The sequence below is a fragment of the Leptodactylus fuscus genome, chromosome 6 (assembly GCF_031893055.1).
Source record: "Leptodactylus fuscus isolate aLepFus1 chromosome 6, aLepFus1.hap2, whole genome shotgun sequence".
Lineage (NCBI taxonomy): Eukaryota > Metazoa > Chordata > Amphibia > Anura > Leptodactylidae > Leptodactylus > Leptodactylus fuscus.
In genome coordinates this window covers 9,868,221-9,892,223 of record NC_134270.1, presented here as the reverse complement: position 1 = coordinate 9,892,223, position 24,003 = coordinate 9,868,221, and the positions used below count along the sequence as shown (strand labels likewise).

Below are 24,003 nucleotides of genomic sequence, written 5' to 3'. Positions count from 1 at the left end.
GGGAATCCGCCGCAACGTTTCTTAAAAAGGTTTGTCTTCTTCTCTTACTGACGAGGTCACGCTTCAGTAGTGCAGCCTCAAACCATCTGCTGTACCCCCAAAACATAACAAAAACCTCATCCAATCTCTATAGGGGAGACTTCTGTACAGGATCTGTAGGACCCCACTGACTGTCATGGAGGCGGTAGTCGTAGTCAGATCTTTGGTGCAGGCTGCTCAATATAGAGGTCTCCCTTAAAATAGCATACATGATGGGAATGTGAGGGAACACGGACCTACATCCAGAGTATTTACTAACCGAGTTCAAGCAGGCGCAGTGTGAACAGGGTTAATGAGTAACCAGATCTCTGATGCTTACTATACAAATTAGAGAAATTCACTGCCAAGAAAACGGCCTGATGTCAGTGGGATCGGGCGGTGAGCGGTATGCCCCTGTCCGGTCCGGTCTCTGTCCGCCCCGGTCCGGTCTCTGTCCGCCCCGGTCCGGTCTCTGTCCGCCCCGGTCCGGTCTCTGTCCGCCCCGGTCCGGTCTCTGTCCGCCCCGGTCCGGTCTCTGTCCGCCCCGGTCCGGTCTCTGTCCGCCCCGGTCCGGTCTCTGTCCGCCCCGGTCCGGTCTCTGTCCGCCCCGGTCCGGTCTCTGTCCGCCCCGGTCCGGTCTCTGTCCGCCCCGGTCCGGTCTCTGTCCGCCCCGGTCCGGTCTCTGTCCGCCCCGGTCCGGTCTCTGTCCGCCCCGGTCCGGTCTCTGTCCGCCCCGGTCCGGTCTCTGTCCGCCCCGGTCCGGTCTCTGTCCGCCCCGGTCCGGTCTCTGTCCGCCCCGGTCCGGTCTCTGTCCGCCCCGGTCCGGTCTCTGTCCGCCCCGGTCCGGTCTCTGTCCGCCCCGGTCCGGTCTCTGTCCGCCCCGGTCCGGTCTCTGTCCGTCTCTGATCATTCGGATCCAGTCTCCGGAGGGGGTGAAGCGCATTAATGCGAGTAAACGGGAATCCGCCGCAACGTTTCTTAAAAAGGTTTGTCTTCTTCTCTTACTGACGAGGTCACGCTTCAGTAGTGCAGCCTCAAACCATCTGCTGTACCCCCAAAACATAACAAAAACCTCATCCAATCTCTATAGGGGAGACTTCTGTACAGGATCTGTAGGACCCCACTGACTGTCATGGAGGCGGTAGTCGTAGTCAGATCTTTGGTGCAGGCTGCTCAATATAGAGGTCTCCCTTAAAATAGCATACATGATGGGAATGTGAGGGAACACGGACCTACATCCAGAGTATTTACTAACCGAGTTCAAGCAGGCGCAGTGTGAACAGGGTTAATGAGTAACCAGATCTCTGATGCTTACTATACAAATTAGAGAAATTCACTGCCAAGAAAACGGCCTGATGTCAGTGGGATCGGGCGGTGAGCGGTATGCCCCTGTCCGGTCCGGTCTCTGTCCGCCCCGGTCCGGTCTCTGTCCGCCCCGGTCCGGTCTCTGTCCGCCCCGGTCCGGTCTCTGTCCGCCCCGGTCCGGTCTCTGTCCGCCCCGGTCCGGTCTCTGTCCGCCCCGGTCCGGTCTCTGTCCGCCCCGGTCCGGTCTCTGTCCGCCCCGGTCCGGTCTCTGTCCGCCCCGGTCCGGTCTCTGTCCGCCCCGGTCCGGTCTCTGTCCGCCCCGGTCCGGTCTCTGTCCGCCCCGGTCCGGTCTCTGTCCGCCCCGGTCCGGTCTCTGTCCGCCCCAGTTCATGCTGAAGCTGCACAGTGGGGTCTTGTAGGAAGGAGAAGCCAGCTGAACTCTCCATAAGGTCAGCTCAAACCCCCTCCTCCCCAAACCTGTCCTACCTGAAATGACCGCCCCGCCCTTCCCTGGTCCCAACTTGAATGATCCGGCCATTGTGACCCCCTTAGAGAATCCCCCTCCCCCTGTAGCAGATAGCGCTGTGTCCTGTGTAGTGGTCGGCATCGGTACTGCAGCTCATCTCCCACTGATAATCCCTGCAATGGTCATAACACTACAACTTGCCCTGCAAAACAAAAACACTTTACGCAGGTCCGTGCAGAGAAATATCAGAATATGATGATCCCAAAAATAGTTTTTAATCTTCAAAGCTTAGAATTTTTGGCAAGGTATTAAAACATAACAAAACCTATACAATGTGCGGAGGAAAAATCCGAAATGCGATGAAAGGGTTATACAATCCCAGATATGTATCAGTGACCTGCGCCAGCGCCTTGTCCTATTCTTCACTCCTCTCTCTTCGTTTTTCCCACAGGTAGCGAAAGAGTTTGGATTCAGGAATAATGGCTTCTCCGTGTATCTGAACCGGAACCGGACTGGAGAGATATCCGCTAGCCAAAACAAGTCACTGAATCTACTCAAAATCAAGTGAGTCTGTCAGTGCCGCGCTGAGGGCGACCATAGAGGGTAACAACTCACGAGGTCAGGGGTGTGTCCGGCGACAAGGTCGTTGTCTGTTTCCAATAGCAACCAGCAGATGTCGAGTGTTTAAATCTGGTGGCTGTATTGTAAAGCCTCGGCCGGACGTGAATCCCTGTACACTGGAATGAAAAAAGTTACGGGTGTCAGAAGATGGTGACTCCTAGAAATTTAATTTTTAAAAAAATTTTTTGCAAAGTTTTTGATTTTTTTTTTTTTTAAACTGGTTAAATTAAATTAAAATATAAATAAGACTATATAAATTCGGTAATAATCACTGTAATTGATGGTGATATGCTGGTTCTGGTGACACTAACCTATCTATCTGCAGGGCTGGGGTGATATGCTGGTTCTGGTGACAGTAACCTATCTATCTGCAGGGCTGGGGTGATATGCTGGGTCTGGTGACAGTAACCTATCTATCTGCAGGGCTGGGGTGATATGCTGGTACTGGTGACAGTAACCTATCTATCTGCAGGACTGGGGTGATATGCTGGTTCTGGTGACACTAACCTATCTATCTGCAGGACTGGGGTGATATGCTGGGTCTGGTGACAGTAACCTATCTATCTGCAGGGCTGGGGTGATATGCTGGTTCTGGTGACAGTAACCTATCTATCTGCAGGGCTGGGGTGATATGCTGGGTCTGGTGACAGTAACCTATCTATCTGCAGGGCTGGGGTGATATGCTGGGTCTGGTGACAGTAACCTATCTATCTGCAGGGCTGGGGTGATATGCTGGGTCTGGTGACAGTAACCTATCTATCTGCAGGACTGGGGTTATATGCTGGGTCTGGTGACAGTAACCTATCTATCTGCAGGGCTGGGGTGATATGCTGGGTCTGGTGACACTAGCCTATCTATCTGCAGGGCTGGGGTGATATGCTGGTTCTGGTGACAGTAACCTATCTATCTGCAGGGCTGGGGTGATATGCTGGTTCTGGTGACAGTAACCTATCTATCTGTGGGGCTGGGGTGATATGCTGGGTCTGGTGACACTAACCTATCTATCTGCAGGGCTGGGGTGATATGCTGGTTCTGATGACAGTAACCTATCTATCTGCAGGGCTGGGGTGATATGCTGGTTCTGGTGACAGTAACCTATCTATCTGCAGGGCTGGGGTGATATGCTGGGTCTGGTGACAGTAACCTATCTATCTGCAGGGCTGGGGTCTGGTTGCTCTATCCCTTTAAGCAGTATTGCCCTGTAACTTACACCCTGCTCTCCTGGGTTAATCTCAGGACTGGAGCTTCTTCTCGCTGACGGGACAGATTGTTTTCCAAGTAACCGTCGGTGCCAGGGAGCTCGCTGCATGTGTCTTGGGCTTCTCATCATCTTGGAGACATCTGATGAATGGCCAAGTCTCCGTACAGCCCAGACATTCTGTTCTCTTGTGCCTATTGGGGAGGGGGGTATAAGAAGGAGTTTCCATTATTGTAGTTTGGTGGTCAGACCCCGTCTAGTGCTCTCTGGGGGTGTTTTTTTAGGACATTTATCAGGAGTATTTTCTAGTCCAATAGCTGATGACGGGTTATTCTCTGATACATGGCGACAACTATATCACTTGGGGTAGATAGACTCCTTTGAAAAAGTGGGGGTCCCAAAATGGAATGTACTATAACCCCCCTCATTGGGTATGCAGAGACATTTGGAGGTGAAGGGCGTCTATCCAGGAGAGTAAAGTCCTGCACCCCAAACCCTACTTCTGTGACTAGCGGCAGACCCCAGCCGCTCCCCAGACCCCTCCCACATTAATAATGAATGGCCGCTGTGTTTGCTTCCCTCGTAGACATGGAGACATGCTGTTCCTCTTTCCATCCAGCACCGCCGGCCCTTCATCAGAGGTGATGGACACATCCGCAGGAACTCAGTCGTCCAGGCCGTCAAGTGCGCCCCTAGTGGTGGAAGACGAGATTGACCAGTATCTCAACAAACAGGAAGGAAAGATCTACAGGAACCGAGACCCCCAGCTGTATGTGTCACTGTGTATAGTACAGGCAGGGGCCTGCAAGGGTGGGGGGGGGGGTTATTTTTGCCACAATATGGGGGGCTTCCTAGTGACAGGTGGTGCTGCTGCTGATGGTCGCCATTGTCCGATCTTGTGCAGTTTGCACCCCCCCCGCCTTGTATGCTCCATAGATCTGTTACCATAAGATGTTTGGTCGTTGTGCAGTTGCCCCGTCACACGCCTTTCTACAAAGTAATCTTGAAGGACTGGTTTTCTAGCTCGCTCCTACTAAGACTGCTGCTTCTTCCTTTCACCTGCAGGTGTCGCCACGGTCCGCTGGGTAAATGTGTGCACTGTGTCCCACTCGAGGTGAGGCGGGTGACATAGAAATGCTTTCTGTTTGGGGGATCGTGCGTATTATCCCTTTAGCTAACGCCGTCTTGTCCCGCAGCCCTTCGATGAGGATTATCTCAACCATCTGGAGCCCCCAGTGAAACACATGTCCTTCCATGCCTATATCCGCAAGCTGACAGGAGGCGCAGACAAGTGAGTAACCGAGTCCAAAGATCTCGCGTATCGTTGGGAGAGCCGGGCTGAATTTAAAGGCACATGGAAACTTTAGTCTATCCTTAGCATTCCTCTCTGATGAAGATTGTGAGTAATATAGAGAGACTCCTATCTGTATAAGAGAGGACCAGCTGTGACGTAGCTGTAAGGCGACTGGCTGGAGCGGAAGCCCCTCCCACTGCAGCTCTGTCAGAAATGGGGGGTCCCCTGTTTGAATAGAGGATCAGGAATAGACCACAGTCTGTATGGGACTGAGGAATCCAAATAAAGTGTTTCTCAGTCCCATAGATATTGAATGGAGCAGCAGAGAGAACGACACAGAGCCCGAGGTGTTCAGAAAGGCTCTCAGTGTAGAAGGACAAGTGGAATTTTTTTTCTTACCTTAAAATAGTTTTTTTTTTTTTTTCTTTTAGTAATATAATGTTCAACCCCTGCACCAAAGCACATGTACCTTCCATTTTCATCTGGAAACCAGGGGCCGAGCAATGCCTTTTAGTTGCCTATTGCTGTAGCCAGTTGTCTTACAGCCTAAAGGAGAGAAGAAAATGGACTGAAAAATATAGATATTAAATAAATTACATTATTAATATAAAAATACAGAAAAATATACAGCTTTATTTTTGTTTATTCTAAATCTAAATTATTATTATTAATAATAATTAAACCATTTTATTTACATAGCGCCAACCTATTCCACAGCATTGTACAATTTGTAGGGGGGAATTTATTAAAGGGATCCTATCATTAAAAAAAATTTTTTGCCTACCACATAGGAATAGCCTTAAGAAAGGCTATTCTTCTCCTGCCTTTAGATGTCTTCTCCGCGCTGCCGTTTGGTAGAAATCCTGGTTTTCTTCAGTATGCAAATGAGTTCTCTCGCAGCACCGGGGGCGGGCCCCAGCGCTCAAACTGCACTGGGGGGGTCCCCAATACTGCGAGAGAACTCTCCAGCGCCACCTCCATCTTCTTCAGTAACGGCCTCTCTGCGCGTCTTCTTCCGGCAGTGGATTCAATCTTCTAGGCTTCGGGCAGCTGACTGCACATGCCTGCCGGCCACAAGAAAATGACCACTTACAATATTGTGTAAGCGGCCATTTTTTTGTGGCCGGCGGGCATGCACAGTCGGCTTTGCCCGAGGCCTAGAAGTTAGAAGCCACCGCTGGAAGAAGACGCGTGAAGAGTCTGTTCCTGAAGAAGATGGAGGTGGCGCTGGAGAGTTCTCTCGCAGCATTGGGGATGCCCCAGTTTGAGCGCTGGGGCCCGCCCCCAGTCCTGTAAGAGAACTCGCATACCGACAAAAAGCCAGATTTCAACCAAACGTTGGCGTGGAGAAGACATCTAAAGGTAGGAGAAGAATAGTCTTTCTTAAGGCTATTTTGACGTGTTAGCAAAAAAAAAAATTGTGTTTTAATGATAGGATCCCTTTAATATAATAATATAATATAAATTTATATTATATTAAAATTTACAAATATATTTATTCATCAGAGATAGAAAATAATAAAAATCGGAGAAGATGAAGCGATTAGGGGATAACGTTGCTGGGATTTTTAGATATTTCTCAGTAGATGTTCCTTTAAAAATTATGTCTGGAATTTTCTTGCCCCCTCAGTGTGATGACTGTGGGGTAACATGCCAGATGCTATAGTCATGGGCAGTCCTGGCGCCAATATCCATGGTATAATTCCTTGTTGGCAGCAGTACACGGATGCCATGTTATAACCCATGCAGGGTCTTTACCATTTGATAACGTGGTCATGTGATATCACGGTGGAGGGCGTAAACGTCCGCTTTCTGTTTTCAGGGGGAAATTTGTGGCCTTGGAGAACATCAGCTGCAAGATTAAGTCTGGCTGTGAGGGTCACCCACCATGGCCTGAAGGAATCTGTACCAAATGCCAGCCCAGCGCCATTACACTCAACCGACAGGTAAGGTTTATAGGGACGATAACAACCTATAGGACATGGGGGCGAGCGCGGCCCCCGGTGTCATAGTGAGCATGTAGTATAAGCGCCATATGTTATACACAGAGGTAACAGATGGCAGGCTAACAATAGACGGGGCTTTCTCCTGGACCGTCACCGCCTGCTCTAGTTTCACTTCTTTTTCCTCCATATGTTTCTCTAATCTTCTCTCTATAGAAATACAGACATGTGGACAACATTATGTTCGAGAACCACACCATCGCCGACCGCTTCCTGGACTTCTGGCGCAAAACCGGAAACCAACGCATAGGCTACTTATACGGCCGCTACACCGAACACAAGGACATCCCACTAGGCATTCGGGCGGAGGTGGCCGCCATTTACGAGCCGCCGCAGGTCAGTGCCCTAAGATGGGAAGAGAATAAGGGTAAATTCACACGGGTTTTTTGGGGTTTTTTTGAGGCCGTAAGATATATGGCCACTCCAGCAGCAGATACGTATCACGTGTATGTTCTGTTCGTCCATCCTGTTAGTTTAATCCTCGTCTTTCTCCTTTCAGATCGGGACACAGAACAGCCTGGAGCTGCTCGAGGATCCAAAAGCCAAAGTGGTGGATGAGATCGCAGCCAAGCTTGGTTTAAGAAAGGCAAGGAAACGAAAGACGGTGACGTATGGTCACCTCTGCGTCCGGGGACGGGTTATAACATGGGTATTAATGCGGTGGTGTAATAGAGTTTAGACTCTACCTATAAACACAATCTGGGGACTTAAAGGTGCGGGAATTCAAGGAATATGTGGCGATATCACCACAAAATAACCCTTATGGAAGGGGGTTGAGGTTGCTCCGTCTTTGACATGGCAATACTGCCCTCTAGTGCTTACAGGAACTCAATCTGACACTATTGGACTTGCCAAATATAAAGCAGCCCATAGGCATTAACCCCCCCCATACTTCTCTTGTCCAGGGAGTTTAGCTGTATGTTCCCTGCACTGCCTGAGATACTAATGTACATCCGGCGGGTCCTCCGCAGCCCGCTCATTGCCTTCCTTTATCCTGTTATGGCAGACAAGACTCCGTACACACAGCGGCTCACTGTCTCGTTTCTTTATAGGTTGGCTGGATATTCACAGACCTGGTCTCAGAAGATACTAGGAAAGGTACTGTCCGGTACAGTAGGAACAAGGTAAGTGCCGATCACAAGACTTCGCCTCCTTGCACTCCGTTTGATCCTTTCTGACGTCTATAGTTGTAGGGTCATGTGACATATCTGCAATGATGGGAGTTATTGTCCCCGCCATTGCACATAATCCATTTTTGCAGGACTGCTCGTATGTTCTCTCATATATATCAGATGGGACACCATGGGGTTAATATCTCTGTCACCAGCCCAGTCCCCGTTGACTGACAATGAGCGCCATACACTCGCCCTATGACATAATGTGCCCTTATTATGTACGGTCTGTGCTGACCGCCTCTCCTCCCTGTTCTCTCCCCCACCAGGACTCATATTTTCTAAGTGCAGAGGAATGCATCACGGCCGGCTTCTTCCAGAACCAGCACCCAAACCTCTGCCGACTGTCTCCAGATGGGCACTTTGGCTCCAAGTTTGTGACTGTGGTGGCTACAGGTAAGATGGCAGAGTTCTTAAAATAACTGCTCGGTGTCAGGACCTCACCGATCAGCTGATACTTGGAGAATGGAGTAGGAAGCAGACAGCGCCGTTCTCTGTGTAGTGGCTGAACTGAGTCACTGCACCTTAGCTCCCTTTTAAGTGAATGTCAGCTTGTCTGCAATGCTCTGGTCCTGTCTGCTTCCAGGCTACATTCTCTGTGTATCAGCAGCTGTGAACAGCTGATCGGCGGGAGTGCCTGGTGTCAGACTCGAACAGATCTGACATTGATGACCTATTCTTAGGTCAGGGCATCAATAATTAAACGCCTTAAGATAGGTGAACTATTGAAGATCAGCAGGGTTCTGACATCCGGCGTGCCAATGGATCTTGAAACCCCTTTAATTCGCGTTATGTCCAGACATGGTCCTATACTGGAAACCACCGCCATATAGTATAATGGTCCTCCTAGACATTCAGCCTCACGTCTCCTCTTCTTATTTTTTTAGGGGGTCCGGATAACCAAGTGCACTTTGAGGGGTACCAGGTGTCCAACCAGTGTATGGCTCTGGTACGAGACGAGTGCCTCCTGCCCTGTAGAGACGCCCCAGAGCTGGGCTATGCCAAAGAGTCGAGCAGCGAGCAGTATGTCCCTGATGTTTTTTATAAGGTCAGTGTCCTATGAGGGGATTGTATGAGGTGCGGGGAGGGGTAACATTCTTAACGGGACGGTCTAAGGATCAGCTAGCCCCTTAGTGGGTGTCGGGGCACCAGGTCATGGTGGGGCTTATTGACTTTTGCTTTTGTCATTTACTTCGTTTTCCCTTTACAGGATATTGACAAGTTTGGCAATGAAATTACGCAACTGGCGCGGCCTCTACCTGTCGAGTATTTGATCATTGACGTGAGTCGGCCCTCAGTATCAGTCTGTGTAATGTGATGGACCTGCGTCCTCCTATAACACCTACTGTCAGCGCTCTGATAGTCAGGAGACATGACCGCAGTGTGCTTAGGAATATACCAAGCTTGTCAGACTTCACATTTCCTTAAGTCTGTCGTGAGATATTTTATAGCCGAGGTGATGAGGGACAGACTCTGTGGCATTTATAGTATTGCTGTAAGTTAATAGCCATATTTCATGTCAGCTCTCCGCGCCCGTCTGTTTTAGTGAATGTTAAAGGGATCCTATTACTCAGACATGAGTTTTTCTAAGTACCACGTTGCAATAGCCTTAAGAAAGTCTATTCTTCTCCTACCTTTCGTCGTCTTCTCCGCACCGCCGTTCGCCTACAATCCCGGTTCCTGTCTGTATGCAAATTAGCTCTTTGGCAGCACTGGGGGTGGGCCCCAGCGCTCAGACAGCACTGGGGGCGTTCCCAATGCTGCAAGAGAACTCTCTCCAGCGTCGCCTCCTCTTCTTCAGCAGCGTCATCTTCAGCCTCATCATCTTCCGGCGGTGGCTTGTAACTTCTAAGGCCTCCGGCCTTGGGCAGAGCAGACTGCGCATGCCCACAGGCCACGAGAAAATGGCCGCTTCCAATACTGTGCAAGCGGCCATTTTCTCGTGGCCTGTGGGCATGCGCAGTCTGCTCTGCCCGAGGCCTTAGAAGTTACAAGCCACCGCCGGAACAAGAGGCTGAAGATGACGCTGCTGAAGAAGAGGAGGCGGCGCTGGAGAGAGTGCTCTTGCAGCATTGGGGACGCCCCCAGTGCTGTATGAGCGCTGGGGCCCGCCCCCAGTGCTGCGAGAGAGCTAATTTACATACTGAGTAAAACCGGGATTGTAGATGAACCGCGGCGCGGAGAAGACAACGAAAGGTAGGAGACAAATAGCCTTTTTTTAAGGCTATTCTGACATGGTACTTAGAAAAAATCATGTCTGAATGATAGGATCCCTTTAACGTTTTTAAGCATTATGCATTGTGCTTCCTCTGTTATTCTTCCTGGAAATGGATCAATGAATTAACAACTGGGTGTTACTATTAACCATAAAGCGATGTTCCGTGATGACTGTGTCCACCTTGTGGACTGGAGGAAAATGTATTCCCCAAATTTCCAGGAGGAATAACAAAGTAACGGCATAATGCAGAGTATTGTGAAAAGAATTCATGGAAAATTCAGGAATTTACTAAGACAAATCGGGTGAGCTGGTTACACTTTGCCGAGTGTTGAAGTTATCCTCTATCCATAGAATAGGGGATACTTTCATGAGCTTGGGGTCCCACCAATCCCAAGAGAGTCTGGTTGTCCCTTCCGGATATAGCGAGCCGAGTATGCACCTTGCCGCTCCATGTATTCACTGTGGTAGGATTGGCGATGGCTGAGCCCTTTACTCTGCTTTCTACGGCGCTCTCATGGAACGGCAGGGCACTTACCTGGCTCACTGTTACATCTGGAAGGTGAACCGGACCCCTGTCCTCAGGATTGGGGGGGTCCTAGTGATTTGTACCCTTACAGATCATGTCCTGTCAATAGGGGATAACGTCAAAACTTGGTAAATCCCTTTAAAAGATATTCCCTCCATGTCTGATACATGTAGTTGCCATGTCCAGGAAACCATCATCAGGCAGGTACGGCATACCCAGCGGGACCGCCATAGAGTCATTTCTAGGGTGTGAATAGGTTCAGTCTTCCATTTTGCATCCCTGACATTTTGGATTTTGTCTCCCACGTACAGATCACCACCACATTCCCAAAGGATCCCGTGTACACATTCTCCACCTCCTCAAACTTGTTTCCCATCGAAAACAGAGAGTCCCTTGGGGAGACCCAGGTGAGTCTTGGCTGACACGTGACATGGGGGAAAATGGAAATCCAACCCTGTGGCGCCTGTAACATTACACGCCGTGACCAGAGGGGTCTTTAGACAGGATTCGGGGTACTGGGGTCAAAGTTCATCTTCCTAAATGGGAACATGAGTTAGAGGTTGATATTATAGGAGCGCCCCCACATGGCAGATATGTGTCCTGTGGACAGGCGAGCAGTTTCTCTGCTCGTTCCTGCAAGGCTCCGTGTCTGCTGGAGAGTGTTATCGCTGGTCACATGACCCCTCTGAGGACCAGAACCTCATTTTTACCAGAAACAGCACCACCGTTGCCGATGGACAGGACCTGGTACTGCACAAAAAAAGTTCAAGGATCATATACTAGATCAATAAACTCCTGAAGTGACTTCTAATTTTCTTCAAGGGATACTCCATACATTCTTAATTGGTAGGGGACTGATTCCTTCGCGGATTAGCTCAGTTAGTAGAACGGAGCCCTCACACATCTGAGGCTGTACCTGGTACTGCAGATTACAGTCGCTTACATTCACTTACGTGGTCAGCAAAGCCTATATACCGTATTTGTCGGACTATAAGACGCAGGTTTTAGAGGAGGAAAATAGGGAAAAAAAATTTTGAAGCAAAAACTGGTAAAATATTTAATATATGGGAGTTGTAGTTTTGCAACAGCTGCAAGGCCACATTGACAGGTGACCCTGCAGCTGTACGGGGACGCATAGAGTGTTTTTTTTTTGCGGGGCCAGAAGTACTTTTTAGTTATACCATTTTGGGGAATGTCTATTGCTTAGATCACCTTTTATTGAAAAAAAACCGGTGGTTTATGACATATGATCTTCTACTTTTATATATATATTCTAGGGATAGGAGGTGATTTAGAACTTTTATTTATTTCATATTTTTATTATATATTTTTAAAGCTTTTTTTTTTTTTTTTTTTTTTTTTATTACTATTTTATTCCCCCCCCCCCCCCCCCCCCCCGGGGCTTGAACCTGCGGTCGCTTGATTGCAAGTCCCATAGACGGCAATACAACTGTATTGCCGTCTATGGGCCATTCTGTCTATTAGTATTACGGCTGGTCATAGAGACCAGCCGCAATACTAATATAGCCGTGACAGGCCGGGGAGCCTCATTAGGCTCCCGGCTGTCACCCGAACAGGTCGGCTCCTGCGATATCGCCGCGCAGGAGCCGGCCTGCATCTTTACAGGTACGGGGGAGGCACAGGTTCGGGGGAGAAGGGGCCGCTGATACTGACCCGTACTACTGTACTAGAGAGGCGGATGCCGGTGAGGGATAGACGCCGGGGCCTGAGACATCGCTGCCCTGCCCTGCATGAAGCCAGCTCCCGCTGCTGGCTTCATGTAGGGCAGAGGAGCGCAGCGATGTCTCAGGCCCCGGCACCTGTAATGGCGTCTATCACTTGCCGGCTTCCGCCTCTCTATTACAGCGGATGCCAGGCGCCACATTCGGCCTATAAGACGCACCCTTCTTTTCCCCCCAAATTTGGGGGAAAAAAAGTGCATCTTATAGTCCGAAAAATACGGTAATTTATAATAAGCACTGCAGCTGCTGCAGAACCTCGTTTTGCAGTCACATACACCAGGGCCAAGTAATAATAGGATGATGGGACGTGGGTATGAACCCATAAAAACATGGAGAGAACATACACACTCCATTTGGGGGGGTGTCCTTGGTCTCCTAATTTCCTTGTAAAGTGGAGCAGTAACATCCTATCAGTTAGGGAGAGACATAAGAGGTTCTGCAGCAGCTGTGGTCTGCTTTAAACATGGTTTGCCATAACAGGTGCACCCTCTAGTACTGGCATACACCAGAATTCCTTGCCATGTCCTTACCTACTGTGTTTCCACAAAAATAAGATGGTGTCTTATATTAAATTGTTGCCCTAAATCTAGGACCTGTCTTATTTTCAGGGGCCGTCTTATGATAACCGACAGTCATGCACTTCCTTAGTGGAGCGCTGGTATGACTGCCGGTTGTAGGGAGGGGGGGGGGGGGAGGTATCCTACCTACCTTTCCCATCTTTGTAGCAGCGCTGGTGCTGCTGTTCGTCCCGGCTGTGGTGGGCGGGGCTTAGCAGGGCTTTCATGGGCGGGGCTTAGCGATCCTCACTTCACTGACTCTTGGATGAGCTGGAAGAGCCGACTCCCCACAGCGTATGCACAGCGGCATCTCCCAGCTCATCCTACAGCAGCAGGGACAGTGGATACAACAGCAGCCGGCTGTAATGACTTTTGGGAATGCCTTACTTTCGGGGGGAGTGGGGGGGTGACCTACTTTTGGGAAAAGACGGTATGTATCTGGCCCAACAGGACCTGTGACTTTTGCACTTGAGAAAGGACCGGTGTATGGCCCGAAACACGGCGTGCTGTGCTGATACTTATCTCAATAAATGTCCTTACCTAGGCCGGTATTACTCTTTAGTCTCTTCTCTCTGCTGTACAGGACTTCCACAGTTTGGCCACGTACCTCTCCCAGAACCCGTCCTCCATCTTCCTTGAGATCATCTCAGATTTCCATCTACTCCTCTTCTTGGTCACCAATGAAGTGATGCCGCTACAGGTGAGTGCTAACACCCTGCAGAAGTATACGGATACCGTGCCAGGAGTATATACAGTACAGAAGCAACTGCAGCAAAACCTTCAGAACGGGGTGCTAGCGCCAAACAGCAGGGGTTTCAGTGGAGTGGCGCCATTTTATGGGTATACAGGAGTGAAGTGGTAAGGGGTTTTTTCGAGGACTTAAATCAATATGTGATCGGTGGGATCCAACACCCAGGACTCCCACCTATCACCTTTTTGAGGCTGCAGCGTTCAGTACTGAGCACAGCGCTGTACATTGCATAGTGGCTCTGCTTGGTATTACAGTTCAGCCCCTTTCACTTGATTGGGACTGAGCTGCTTCTGTACCCCGTGACGGATAATTGCAATGTCAGGGAAGAGGCCAATGATATGTAAGTCCTGAGAATGGGAGGAGAGAAGAAACCTTATCATCTTGATTTCTGAGACAAGACTCTTGAGCGTAGGCATCCGAAATATAAGCAGCCTCAGCCCCGTGGCGGCAGGAATGCGTTTCTTCTGCGTCGTCCCTTGTGGCTGTAGCAGTGGAGATCCTTACAATGTCGGGCGCTCTGTCCTCGCAGCTATAGGCACAGATGGCGGCTGCGGTTCAGACTGCGCCCCTGTCTCCCCCCTCAGGCCTGTATATTGGGTGCGCACACTACCAAGCTTTAACCCCTAATCTTCAATACACAACACATTGCCTGAGTTTCTCAGTAGTGCAGACTCAGGCTTCAAATCTTTCATTGCAAGCAATCCTGTCTGAGTGCTAAGGCATTTAAATAAATGGTTTCCACGTCAGGTCTCCTTTAAGAGGGGCTCAGTCCAAGGACCGTCGTACTTATGGACTTCTTCTATAGGACAACGTCTCCTTATTCTCCCTGTCCTTGTGATATTATGGCCTCCGCATTGTTAGGTGGTGCCCCATAGCTTGTTACGACAGAAGGATGTTACGTGTGGGCCGTACACAGCTGGGCAACACATGGACGAGCTAATTTGCTAATAAATCCTACGCGTCGGGGCAAAAGTTCAGGGATGTAATAGGGGATTATGTGCAGCAGGAGTTGGATGGCTGGTGTGAAAGGGAAGTTTACAGGGACTGATGGGAGAAATGCTTTTAAAGGGGACGATGGCACCTCTGCGGGGGGGGCCGCAGCTCACAACGTATAGGACTTGATTTGGTAGGTGTATAGGTTGAGCTATATGGACTTGTGTCTTTGTCAACCCTATTTGATATGTTTGGGGGGATTTTGTTATTAAAACCTTTATCCCCAATGAAGTGAGTAGGGGGATATGTGTCGGACCGATGGGATCAGGAGAACGGGGACCCAAAACTCCTCCATGCGAGTGCGTTCTATGACCGCACATCATTCCCATCTATGGGCCGCAGTCTCTGGACACCCCATAGGTGGAGAAGCGGTCATGGAAGCACTTCATTCACATTGGGCAGCTTTGAACCCCCATTCTCCTATTTGCTAAGGGGTCCCAGTTTGTCCTTGTGGAGTCCTTTTGCACCATGAAGGGGTCAAGGATAATATTAGGTAGGTAGTTTAGGGTTATCCGTCTATCCAACTACAACTCCCTGTGCTGAGCAGGTGCATGCTGGGATGTGTAGTCTCACAGCGGCGGTCACTGGTCCCTGATGTCTCCTGTGGCTACTGCTGCGGGTTTTTGCTTTAGTCATTCACTTCCAGTGTTTTAGTAATGCCAGATTAGGAAAAGGGAGAACGCAATGGCCACATACAGGTGGCGCCGTGGAGTTGCACCCGTGACCTCGGCCGTGTGTGAAGTTTCCACCCCGGTTTAACACATTCACTGCTGGCTCCAAGAATCCCAACTGTGAGATATCGGACACAGATGTCCGGGCCAGAGACCTTCCCGCTCGCAGTTGGCAGCCTGGGACACTGGCAGGGGACCAGTCCCTATTTTATTGGCAGGAAATTGTGATGCATTTATATAGAGCATGTGCATAGCAGCTGGGATGTCCGTGCTCGCCTGGTGGTCAGGACCTGGGAAGGTGGCCTTTAATACCCCCTTAAAGAACACTCAGCCTGACGTGGCTGATAACAGAGAGCGATAGGAAGACCTCTGATATGTCCTGCCCCTTTAATTTTGCCGTGTGTTTCGCCCTTTAGGACAGTATTAGCTTGCTCTTGGATGCTGTAAGAACCAGGAATGAAGATCTTGCTCAGACTTGGAAGAAATCGGAGCAGTGGGCGACCATCGAGCAGCTGTGCAGTGAGTACCGCGGGATTGGGGGACGATTAAAAGGGTTTTCCAGGAGCGGTGTACTGTTATGATTATGGGATCGGTGGGGCTTCCTTCTCCTGGAACCTCCACCGATCAGCTGTTTGAAGAGACTGTAGCCTCTTGTGCTGATGAGGTCACGTTCATCAGTCACATGGTACAGCAGCACCTCAGTCCCATTCAAGTGAATGGGGCTGAGTGGCAATACCAAGCTGAACGACTATGATATGTACAGCGCTGTGCTTGGTGTTCATTATAACGGCTGCAGCACTCGCCCAAACACTGGATAGAGGATAGCTCATCCATTGAAGATCCATGGGGGTCAGATACCCAAGACCCCTTTGGATCAGTTGCTTGAAACAGGAACGACGCTTCCACTTCACAAGGAACGTGATGTCACGTTCATTGGTCACATGGTCCAATTGCATCTCAAATGATGGGCTGAGTTGCAATACCAGACACAACCACTATACAATGTAGGGCGCTGTGCTTGAAGTAATGACTGATCAGCCAGGGAACAGTTGTCAGAACCCCGATAATCTTTAATCGAGGACCTATGCCAAGGGTAAGCCCTTTACTACAAACAGATGGTTCTTGAGTGGCGGCGACCACCACAATTTACAAAATGGTGACCTGTGGCTCTACAAATAACCCCAGAAAGGGCATGCACAACCTCTTATTGGAACCTGCGACCGTTTCAAGTCCAAGAAAATCAAATTAAAGATGCGCCCCACCTATATTTTGGTGTAAAGGGTTCCTAATTCTGTGGAAACGTACTAATAAAGATAGAACGTGGACTTGGAGATGACGACCAACTAGTAAAAGATTTTTTTGGCTGATCTGAATGAAGCGACGAACAAGAGGCTTGGCCTCAGTGCAGATGGTGCAGATCTCAGTCACACATTTGTTCCTCGTTATATAGTCCATTAATAGATGATCACAGGCTCAGGCGGCCATCGCTGTTCAGTTTGTCTCCAGTGCAAACAGAATTTGGATATTTATGGTCAGTGCTGGCACTTAAAGGGATTCTACCATTAAAATAAATTTTTTGGGTGATCACACGTAGGAATAACCTTAAGAAAGGCTATTCTTCTTTAGATGTCTTCTCCGCGCCGCCGTTCGGTATAAATCCCAGTTTTCGTCGGTATGCAAATGAGTTCTCTCGCAGTACTGTGGGCGGTCTTCAGTGTTCAAACAGCACTGGGGGCGTCCCCAATGCTGTGAGAGAACTTTCCAGCGCCGCCTCCATCTTCTTCAGGATCGACCTCTTCGCGTCTTCTTCCGGCGCTGGCTTCAAACTTCTAGGCCTTGGGCAAAACTGACTGTGCATGCCCGCTAGCCACAAGAAAGCGGGCCATTTTCTTGTGGCCGGCAGGCATGCGCAGTCGGCTGCCAGAGGCCTAGACGTTTGAAGCCAGCGCCAGAAGAAGACGCGAAGAGGTCGTTCCTGAAGAAGATGGAGGCGGCGCTGGAGAGTTCTCTCGCAGCATCGAGTGCTGCGTGAGAACTCATTTGCATACAGACGAAAACCAGGATTTATACCGAATGGTGGCGCGGAGAAGAATAGCCTTTCTTAAAGGGATTCTACCACTAAGTAGCTATTTTTTATGCTTTAGACGTCGGAATAGCCTTTAGAAAGGCTATTTGTCTCTTACCTTTCGACGTGGCCTCTGCGGCTCCGTTCCTTAGAAATCCCGGTTTTTACCGGTATGCTAATGAGTTCTCTTGCAGCAATGGGGGCAGGCCTCAGCGCTCAAACAGCAATGGGGGCGTCCTCACTGCTGCCAGAGAATAGTCTCCAGCGACACCTCCATCTTCAGCTGCATCCTCCCCTTCTCTCGTCATCTTCCTTCAGCGTCCACTCCGACGCCTGCGCAGTTGGCTCTGCCAGCGAGACACTAGTAGAGCCGACTACGCATGCCGGCCGGCGGCCATTTTTTCGAGGCCACAATTGCACGCACGCGCAGTACGCTCCTCTAAGTCTACTCCGAACAAAACTGACCCGGCCAGCATGTGCAGTCGGCTCTACTAGTGTCTCGCTGGCAGAGCCGACTGCGCAGGCGCCGGAGCTGACGCAGACAGAAGACAAGAGAAGGGGAGGATGCAGCTGAAGATGGAGGCGTCACTGGAGAGAGTTCCCGCCCCCATTGCTGCGAGAGAACTCATTAGCATACCGGTAAAAATCGATATTTCTAAGGAACGGCGCCGCAGAGGCCATGTCTAAAGGTAAGAGACGAATAGCCTTTCTTAAGGCTATTCCAACTTCTAAAGCAGAAAAAATACCGATTTAGTGGTAGAATCCCTTTAAGGCTATTCCAACATGGTAGGCAGAAAAAATTGCATTTTAATGATGGAATCCCTTTAAAGGGGCGCACACATTGGATTGGTGCGGTCTCTCCATTCATATCTATGAGATAATTTGAGTACTCTACATAGAATTCAATGGAGCAGGAGTGTCAATGTACAACAGTTGCTATACTGAATTGGGTGGGGGCTTAGACCTTCGTTCTTCTGTGTACCCCGACCCTTAACCGTTATATTTGCCAGTTCCTATAAATAAAGTTTTCTGTCTCCCTCCTCAGGCACCGTTGGGGTACAACCATCAGAGCTTCACGAGTACGGGGCCATTGGAGGATCCACGCACGCCGCCTCATCCACGTCCATGTGGTCCTGTCAACACTGCACCTTCATGAACCAGGCCGGGACAGACCAGTGTGAGATGTGCCGCCTGCCGCGGACCTAGCGCCCCCCTCCCCCCGCCCTGAGCACGGGGCTGGCGAAATAAATAAGCCCTTCTATCTGGAGCTGATCTTATGCAAGCCCCACCATATGATGTTGCTTGTGTAGGGCTGCGTGAAGGAGACGTCTTGAGTGTGTCCATTCTCCAAGGGTAGTATGTAGGGGGTGCAGAGCTTACGAGACCACCGGCCACGAGCCCAGCCCATTAAGTATGGTGGGGAGGGGGGGGTTTGAACTGATAAGATGTTGTCTTGCTCCTTGCTTTGCCTACAGGACTGTCCGCTGTCAGTTCTACAGCTTGGGCTGGCGCCGCTGATCTTTCCTGCATATCTTCTTACACCTTTACCTCCTTTGATTCAATATGGAGCCGGTAATCTCTCGCCGATTATTACATCCCCCCCCTCCCATTGAAGATGTAACTTATTGGAACAGCGGCTCTTGCACCAGTCCCCGTTCTTTGCATCTTTTTTCGGCACGGCCTCGCTTTACTCGTCAATATCTGGATTTGCACCATACATCGGAGGCACGATCGGTTTCTTTCCACCATTACCGTGTTCCGCAAGTATTACTTTAAGCGCTAACAATCTTAGATTAAAACTTCTGGGTGGATTTCACATCGCTGGTACTTTTATTTTATTTTTTCTTAAAGGGAAATGCTTATGTAGATCAGGAGAGACTGAAAAAAAATTCTGCAACGACACAAGTGTATCTGGAGTTATTTCAGGGTGAAAGAGATTTATCTTTAGGGGGCAGAATAGATCCCCTCTGTCGCCACCTATAGGTGGGTACCCTGTACTTCAATCTCAGGCTGGGGCTTGCTGTGGGTTAGACGCCATGGCGGGTCAGATAGCACATGTGTCCCCATTCATTTCTGCAGGGCAATGTGTGTTATCGTCTCGGCCCTCTCCAGTGGTCTAACCAGACACCCCATTTATACTGGGGCCAAGACACCCCAGCTCTTGGGATGGATGGAGGTCCCCACCCCATCCTGATGTTCTAGTGACCAGGCAGCTGTGAACGATATGGCAGCCATGTTTGTTCTAATTCTGTACATCCCCTTTAAAGGGTTAGGATAAGTCATCAGTGTCATTTTGGTGGGGTTGACTCCCAGCGCTCCAAATTTGATGGGGCCACAGTACCCCTTCTAGTGGATGATGTCCTGTCCAACTCAGTCCCATTCTAGTAAATGGAGGTGAGCTGTAATATTAGGCGCAGCCTCAGTGTTGTGTCTGGTATACAATGGGGCAGTACCAAGACCCCCCCTTCCTACTCACACAGCTTATGCTGTGTTAAAAGGGGCCCATACACATCAGTCACCTATAGATGGCGTCGTTAGAGGGAGATTTCCTTGTACTGGACAAGAGCTGCTATACTGCAAACTGACCATATACAAGAGGGGCGCTGTTTTGGAGAGAATGGCACACCCTGTTGTATCCAATCCTGTATAGTCCATATGAAGAATCTGTATCCTAGGCGGTCACAAGCACTATAGCTGTAGACAATGACCCGGCCGCATTAGCCAGAATATTATATTCCTGTGACCTTTATAACCCCCGCCGGTGTAGCAGGTGACCGTCCGCTCTCCCCCTATGTATAATGGCTCCTATAGATTTGCCTATCCCATATAACATTGTATATAATGGATATTTACCCACCGGCCATTACAATCCATCCAAGCTCTCAGGGCTGATCTAAGCAGATGGCGAATGTAGATAAGGAGGTAAAATGTCCTCATCCTGTATTCTCATTACATCGGACCCATAACTTTGCAGAGTGCCTTATGACTACGGCCCCAGGGGGTCACCATTAGGTTTCCTAAATATGTCTAAAATTTAGGAAGGAATTGTTTTTCATTCTCCACCAATTTGAGTTTTTTTTTTTCCATTTTCCAGTCCTAAATGCAGTTTACATACTGATAACCTAGTATGGGGTCTGTGGGGGGCCGGACAGCCGGACCACACAATTGTTCTGGTAGCAGATAGGGGAGGGCATGCTTTCAAGTAATAGGAGGGGCGCTGCAGTTCCTGGGAGTCACCACTGTAGGGTGGGTGGGGCTGCTGCACTAGCTTCCAGTGCCTGGATCTGTGTGGGGTCAGGGTGTCGGACCCCCATAGATCACATTTGAGGCCTTTAATAGCTTTGCACCATTCCTGAGCAATCGGTGCTTTTAGTTTTGGTGACTGTGATATCCTAACTAGACTCCCTAATGGCACGTGGGTGGTGTCAGGCTGCAGCAGGCAAGGGGTGCGTGACTCAGAGCTCCAGTCAGAGGTGGAGAATGTCAGAGCTCTTAATCACACCCCTTGCTTGCTCCTGCCCAATACCACCCAAGTCCCATTAGGGAGTCTAGTTAGGATGTCAGACAAGCTAGACTCCCTAATGGCACATGGGTGGTGTCAGGCTGCAGCAGGCAAGGGGTGCGTGACTCAGAGCTCCAGTTAGAGGTGGAGAATGTCAGAGCCCTTGCCAGCTTCTTCCCAATACCACCCAAGTCCCATTAGGGAGTCTAGTTAGGATATCAGACAAGCTAGACTCCCTAATGGCACACGGGTGGTATTGGGTAGGAACAAGCAAAGGGTGTGATTAAGAGCTCTGACATTCTCCACCTCTGGCTGGAGCTCTGAGTCGTGCACCCCTTGCCTGTTGCAGCCTCACACCACCCATGTGCCATTAGGGAGTCTAGTTAGGATATCAGACTCCAAAGCTCAGTGTTTGGGAACGGTGGGGGCTAGAGAAAAAATTCCAACTGCATTGAAATCAGCGGAGGCTGTAAACGAAATGATGGAGGTAGTGAATGGTCCACCAATCAAAATCTTATTAAGGCAGTAGGGGGGGGATAGAGTTGTATAAGGGGTTGTCTGGCAGCACCTATACAGCCCCTTCCTCTCAGATTTTTATCACAATACACATATTAACTTGGTGAATCTACAAATCCTTCTTAGCTATTGCTGTGTCCTTCACTATCAAACCCGCCAAGTGTTGTACGTGGAAAGTATTAGCCATATTACATCTTGTTTCCACTAGAAAGAGGACGGCAGAGGCGTCTTAGTCATTCTTTACTAAACTCAATGGCAGATGTATGAGCAAGGCAGCCAACGTCTTCAAGGTGCCGTCTGACTAATACCTCACTAATACCTATTGTATGTCTCTGGAGAGTCTTATATATGGCCATCCCTACTAAATGGGGTAAGGGGTCATATTTTAAGGGGAGGGGGGAGGACAGACTGGGGACTGTATTATATGGGACACTTGGCACACAAAAGCCACATTGCTATGGACGGCTCTTAAAGGGGTTGCTTATCATGACCACCCCTGTACAAATGTCCCGGGACCCCTTTTCTACGACCCTAATCTCTATAAGAACAGCTATCACTTCGGAGGACTTAGGCTGTCCATGTGTTATACGGACAGCGATTCATCTGAATGGAGGCCATGTAATACTGTCATTGGGAGCCATTTGTGTTGGGTCAAGTGTTTGCTGTAGCCAAATGACTAGCCGGCCATGACACGTTCTCATAAAATGGGCCTTTGCCTGGTAGATGGATCCAAGTCGATCGGCTCATGGCTGATGAGACAACATATTAAGGGCATTGTGCAATATTATGAGGGCATGTCCATAAAAAGCGGTGTTCCCTCTGGGGTTTATGGCCCAATAGTGATACACTTGTGCCTGGGCTGTGTCGAGTATTTCGTCTCAGGCCTGATTTTATTGAATCGGATCAATAGATTGGGACTAAATTGCAATACCCAACACAGCCTTTGGAGGAAGGTGGCACTGTGTCAAAATGAAAAGGGACAGCAAACTTCCCTATAATGCTGCACAACCCCCTAAGGGGCTTTTTTGGACCCCAAACAACATTTAGCTAAAGGAAGGGAAGGGGTTAAAATAATAGTTTGCCAGTCTTTTGCTCCAGTGATGATGTCAGGCAAAGGAGAGGTTCATCCGCACATTAATAAACCAGGTCACCAAATACTTAAAGGACCTTTCACCACCACCACCTCTTTACATGCTTTGATAGGTCCTGCTCCACTGATTCTGGCTCAGTTGGAGTTTTTTCTCTAGCCCCCACCATTCCTGAGCAATCAGTGCTAATAGTTTCACTATTTACGCTCTCTGTTGCCGGGTGGGCGGTCCTTATCGTTCTGCTCCAGCCAAGGACCGCCCACCAGACAGCAGACAACATAACTGTGCTGAAACTAACAACACTGATTGCTCAGGAACGGTGGGGGCTAGAGAAATAATTCCAACGGCACCAGACTCAGTGGAGCACAACCTATTGAAAGAGTGTTGAGGTGGCGAATGGTCCTCTTTAAAGATTTCCTGTAGGTGAGAATTGAATCGTAATGTCAGAAACTTCATATACTAATTAGAGATGAGCGAACACTGTTCGGATCAGCCGATCCGAACAGCACGCACCCATAGAAATGAATGGAAGCAGCTGTGATGCCGGCCGGGCCGCCAGCAAAGTCAGTGTCACAGGTGCTTCCATTCATTTCTATGGGTGCATGCTGTTCGAATCGGGGAACGGTTTGGTAGGGCACATTGTAGATATCCTAACAATAAGGTCCCATATACATTGCCCTTGATAACCAATCGGATTGTCACCAATGAAGTAACAATATCTGCCCAACTATTCTCCAGTCAGCAGGATTATCTTCTCCGATCTAAGTGTCTCCGACCAGTTTGCTATAGACACAAGTCCATGGTGGGATTGTATTTTGGGTGCTTGGAAGAGAACCTTCCTTCGGACGTGTCCGCTGGTTCTTTGCCGTGACTAGACCACAGATCTTTTAGCTATGATTTCCTTCTCTTCTCTTGGTGGACTTTCTCGCTGGGGCTTACAGGAGTGTGGGACACGAGGCGTCGGACAAGGGCTGTGTGTATTTTAGCACTGTTGAGTATTGAAATAAATGATTGAAAAACATCCCTTATTGGTTTTGTGTCCTTTTTCGAAGACTCGACATCCAGTCGCACCTACCTGTAATTTGGTCTGGAACTTGAGGCGGCTCAGTCCCTCTGAAGTGAATGGGGATGAGCCGTAATTTCAGGTAAGGCCACTACTAAACCTACAGAGCAGTTCTGTCCTTGTTAACAATGAGCTTATCACAGAAACAGTGCCTCACCTGCTCACAGGTTGTAGGTGGTATTGCAGCTTAATTACATTGAATTAGAAAAACATGGCTACTTCCCCACTGATACA

General features: G+C 49.4%; 1 protein-coding gene across 1 annotated transcript; it reads left to right on the top strand.

Annotated features, from left to right (window-relative positions):
- Positions 1 to 914: 914 nt before the first annotated feature.
- Positions 915 to 23,727, top strand: NPLOC4 (NPL4 homolog, ubiquitin recognition factor; the record flags this gene model as incomplete). The annotated part of the gene is made up of 16 exons (XM_075279343.1): positions 915 to 1,004; positions 2,241 to 2,353; positions 4,195 to 4,377; positions 4,674 to 4,722; positions 4,805 to 4,899; positions 6,725 to 6,848; positions 7,062 to 7,241; positions 7,405 to 7,491; positions 7,958 to 8,029; positions 8,347 to 8,473; positions 8,965 to 9,125; positions 9,288 to 9,359; positions 11,133 to 11,228; positions 13,704 to 13,820; positions 15,952 to 16,054; positions 18,646 to 23,727. Coding segments are annotated over 16 exons (1,830 nt in total), but the record flags the coding sequence as incomplete, so codon positions are not given.
- Positions 23,728 to 24,003: the final 276 nt, after the last annotated feature.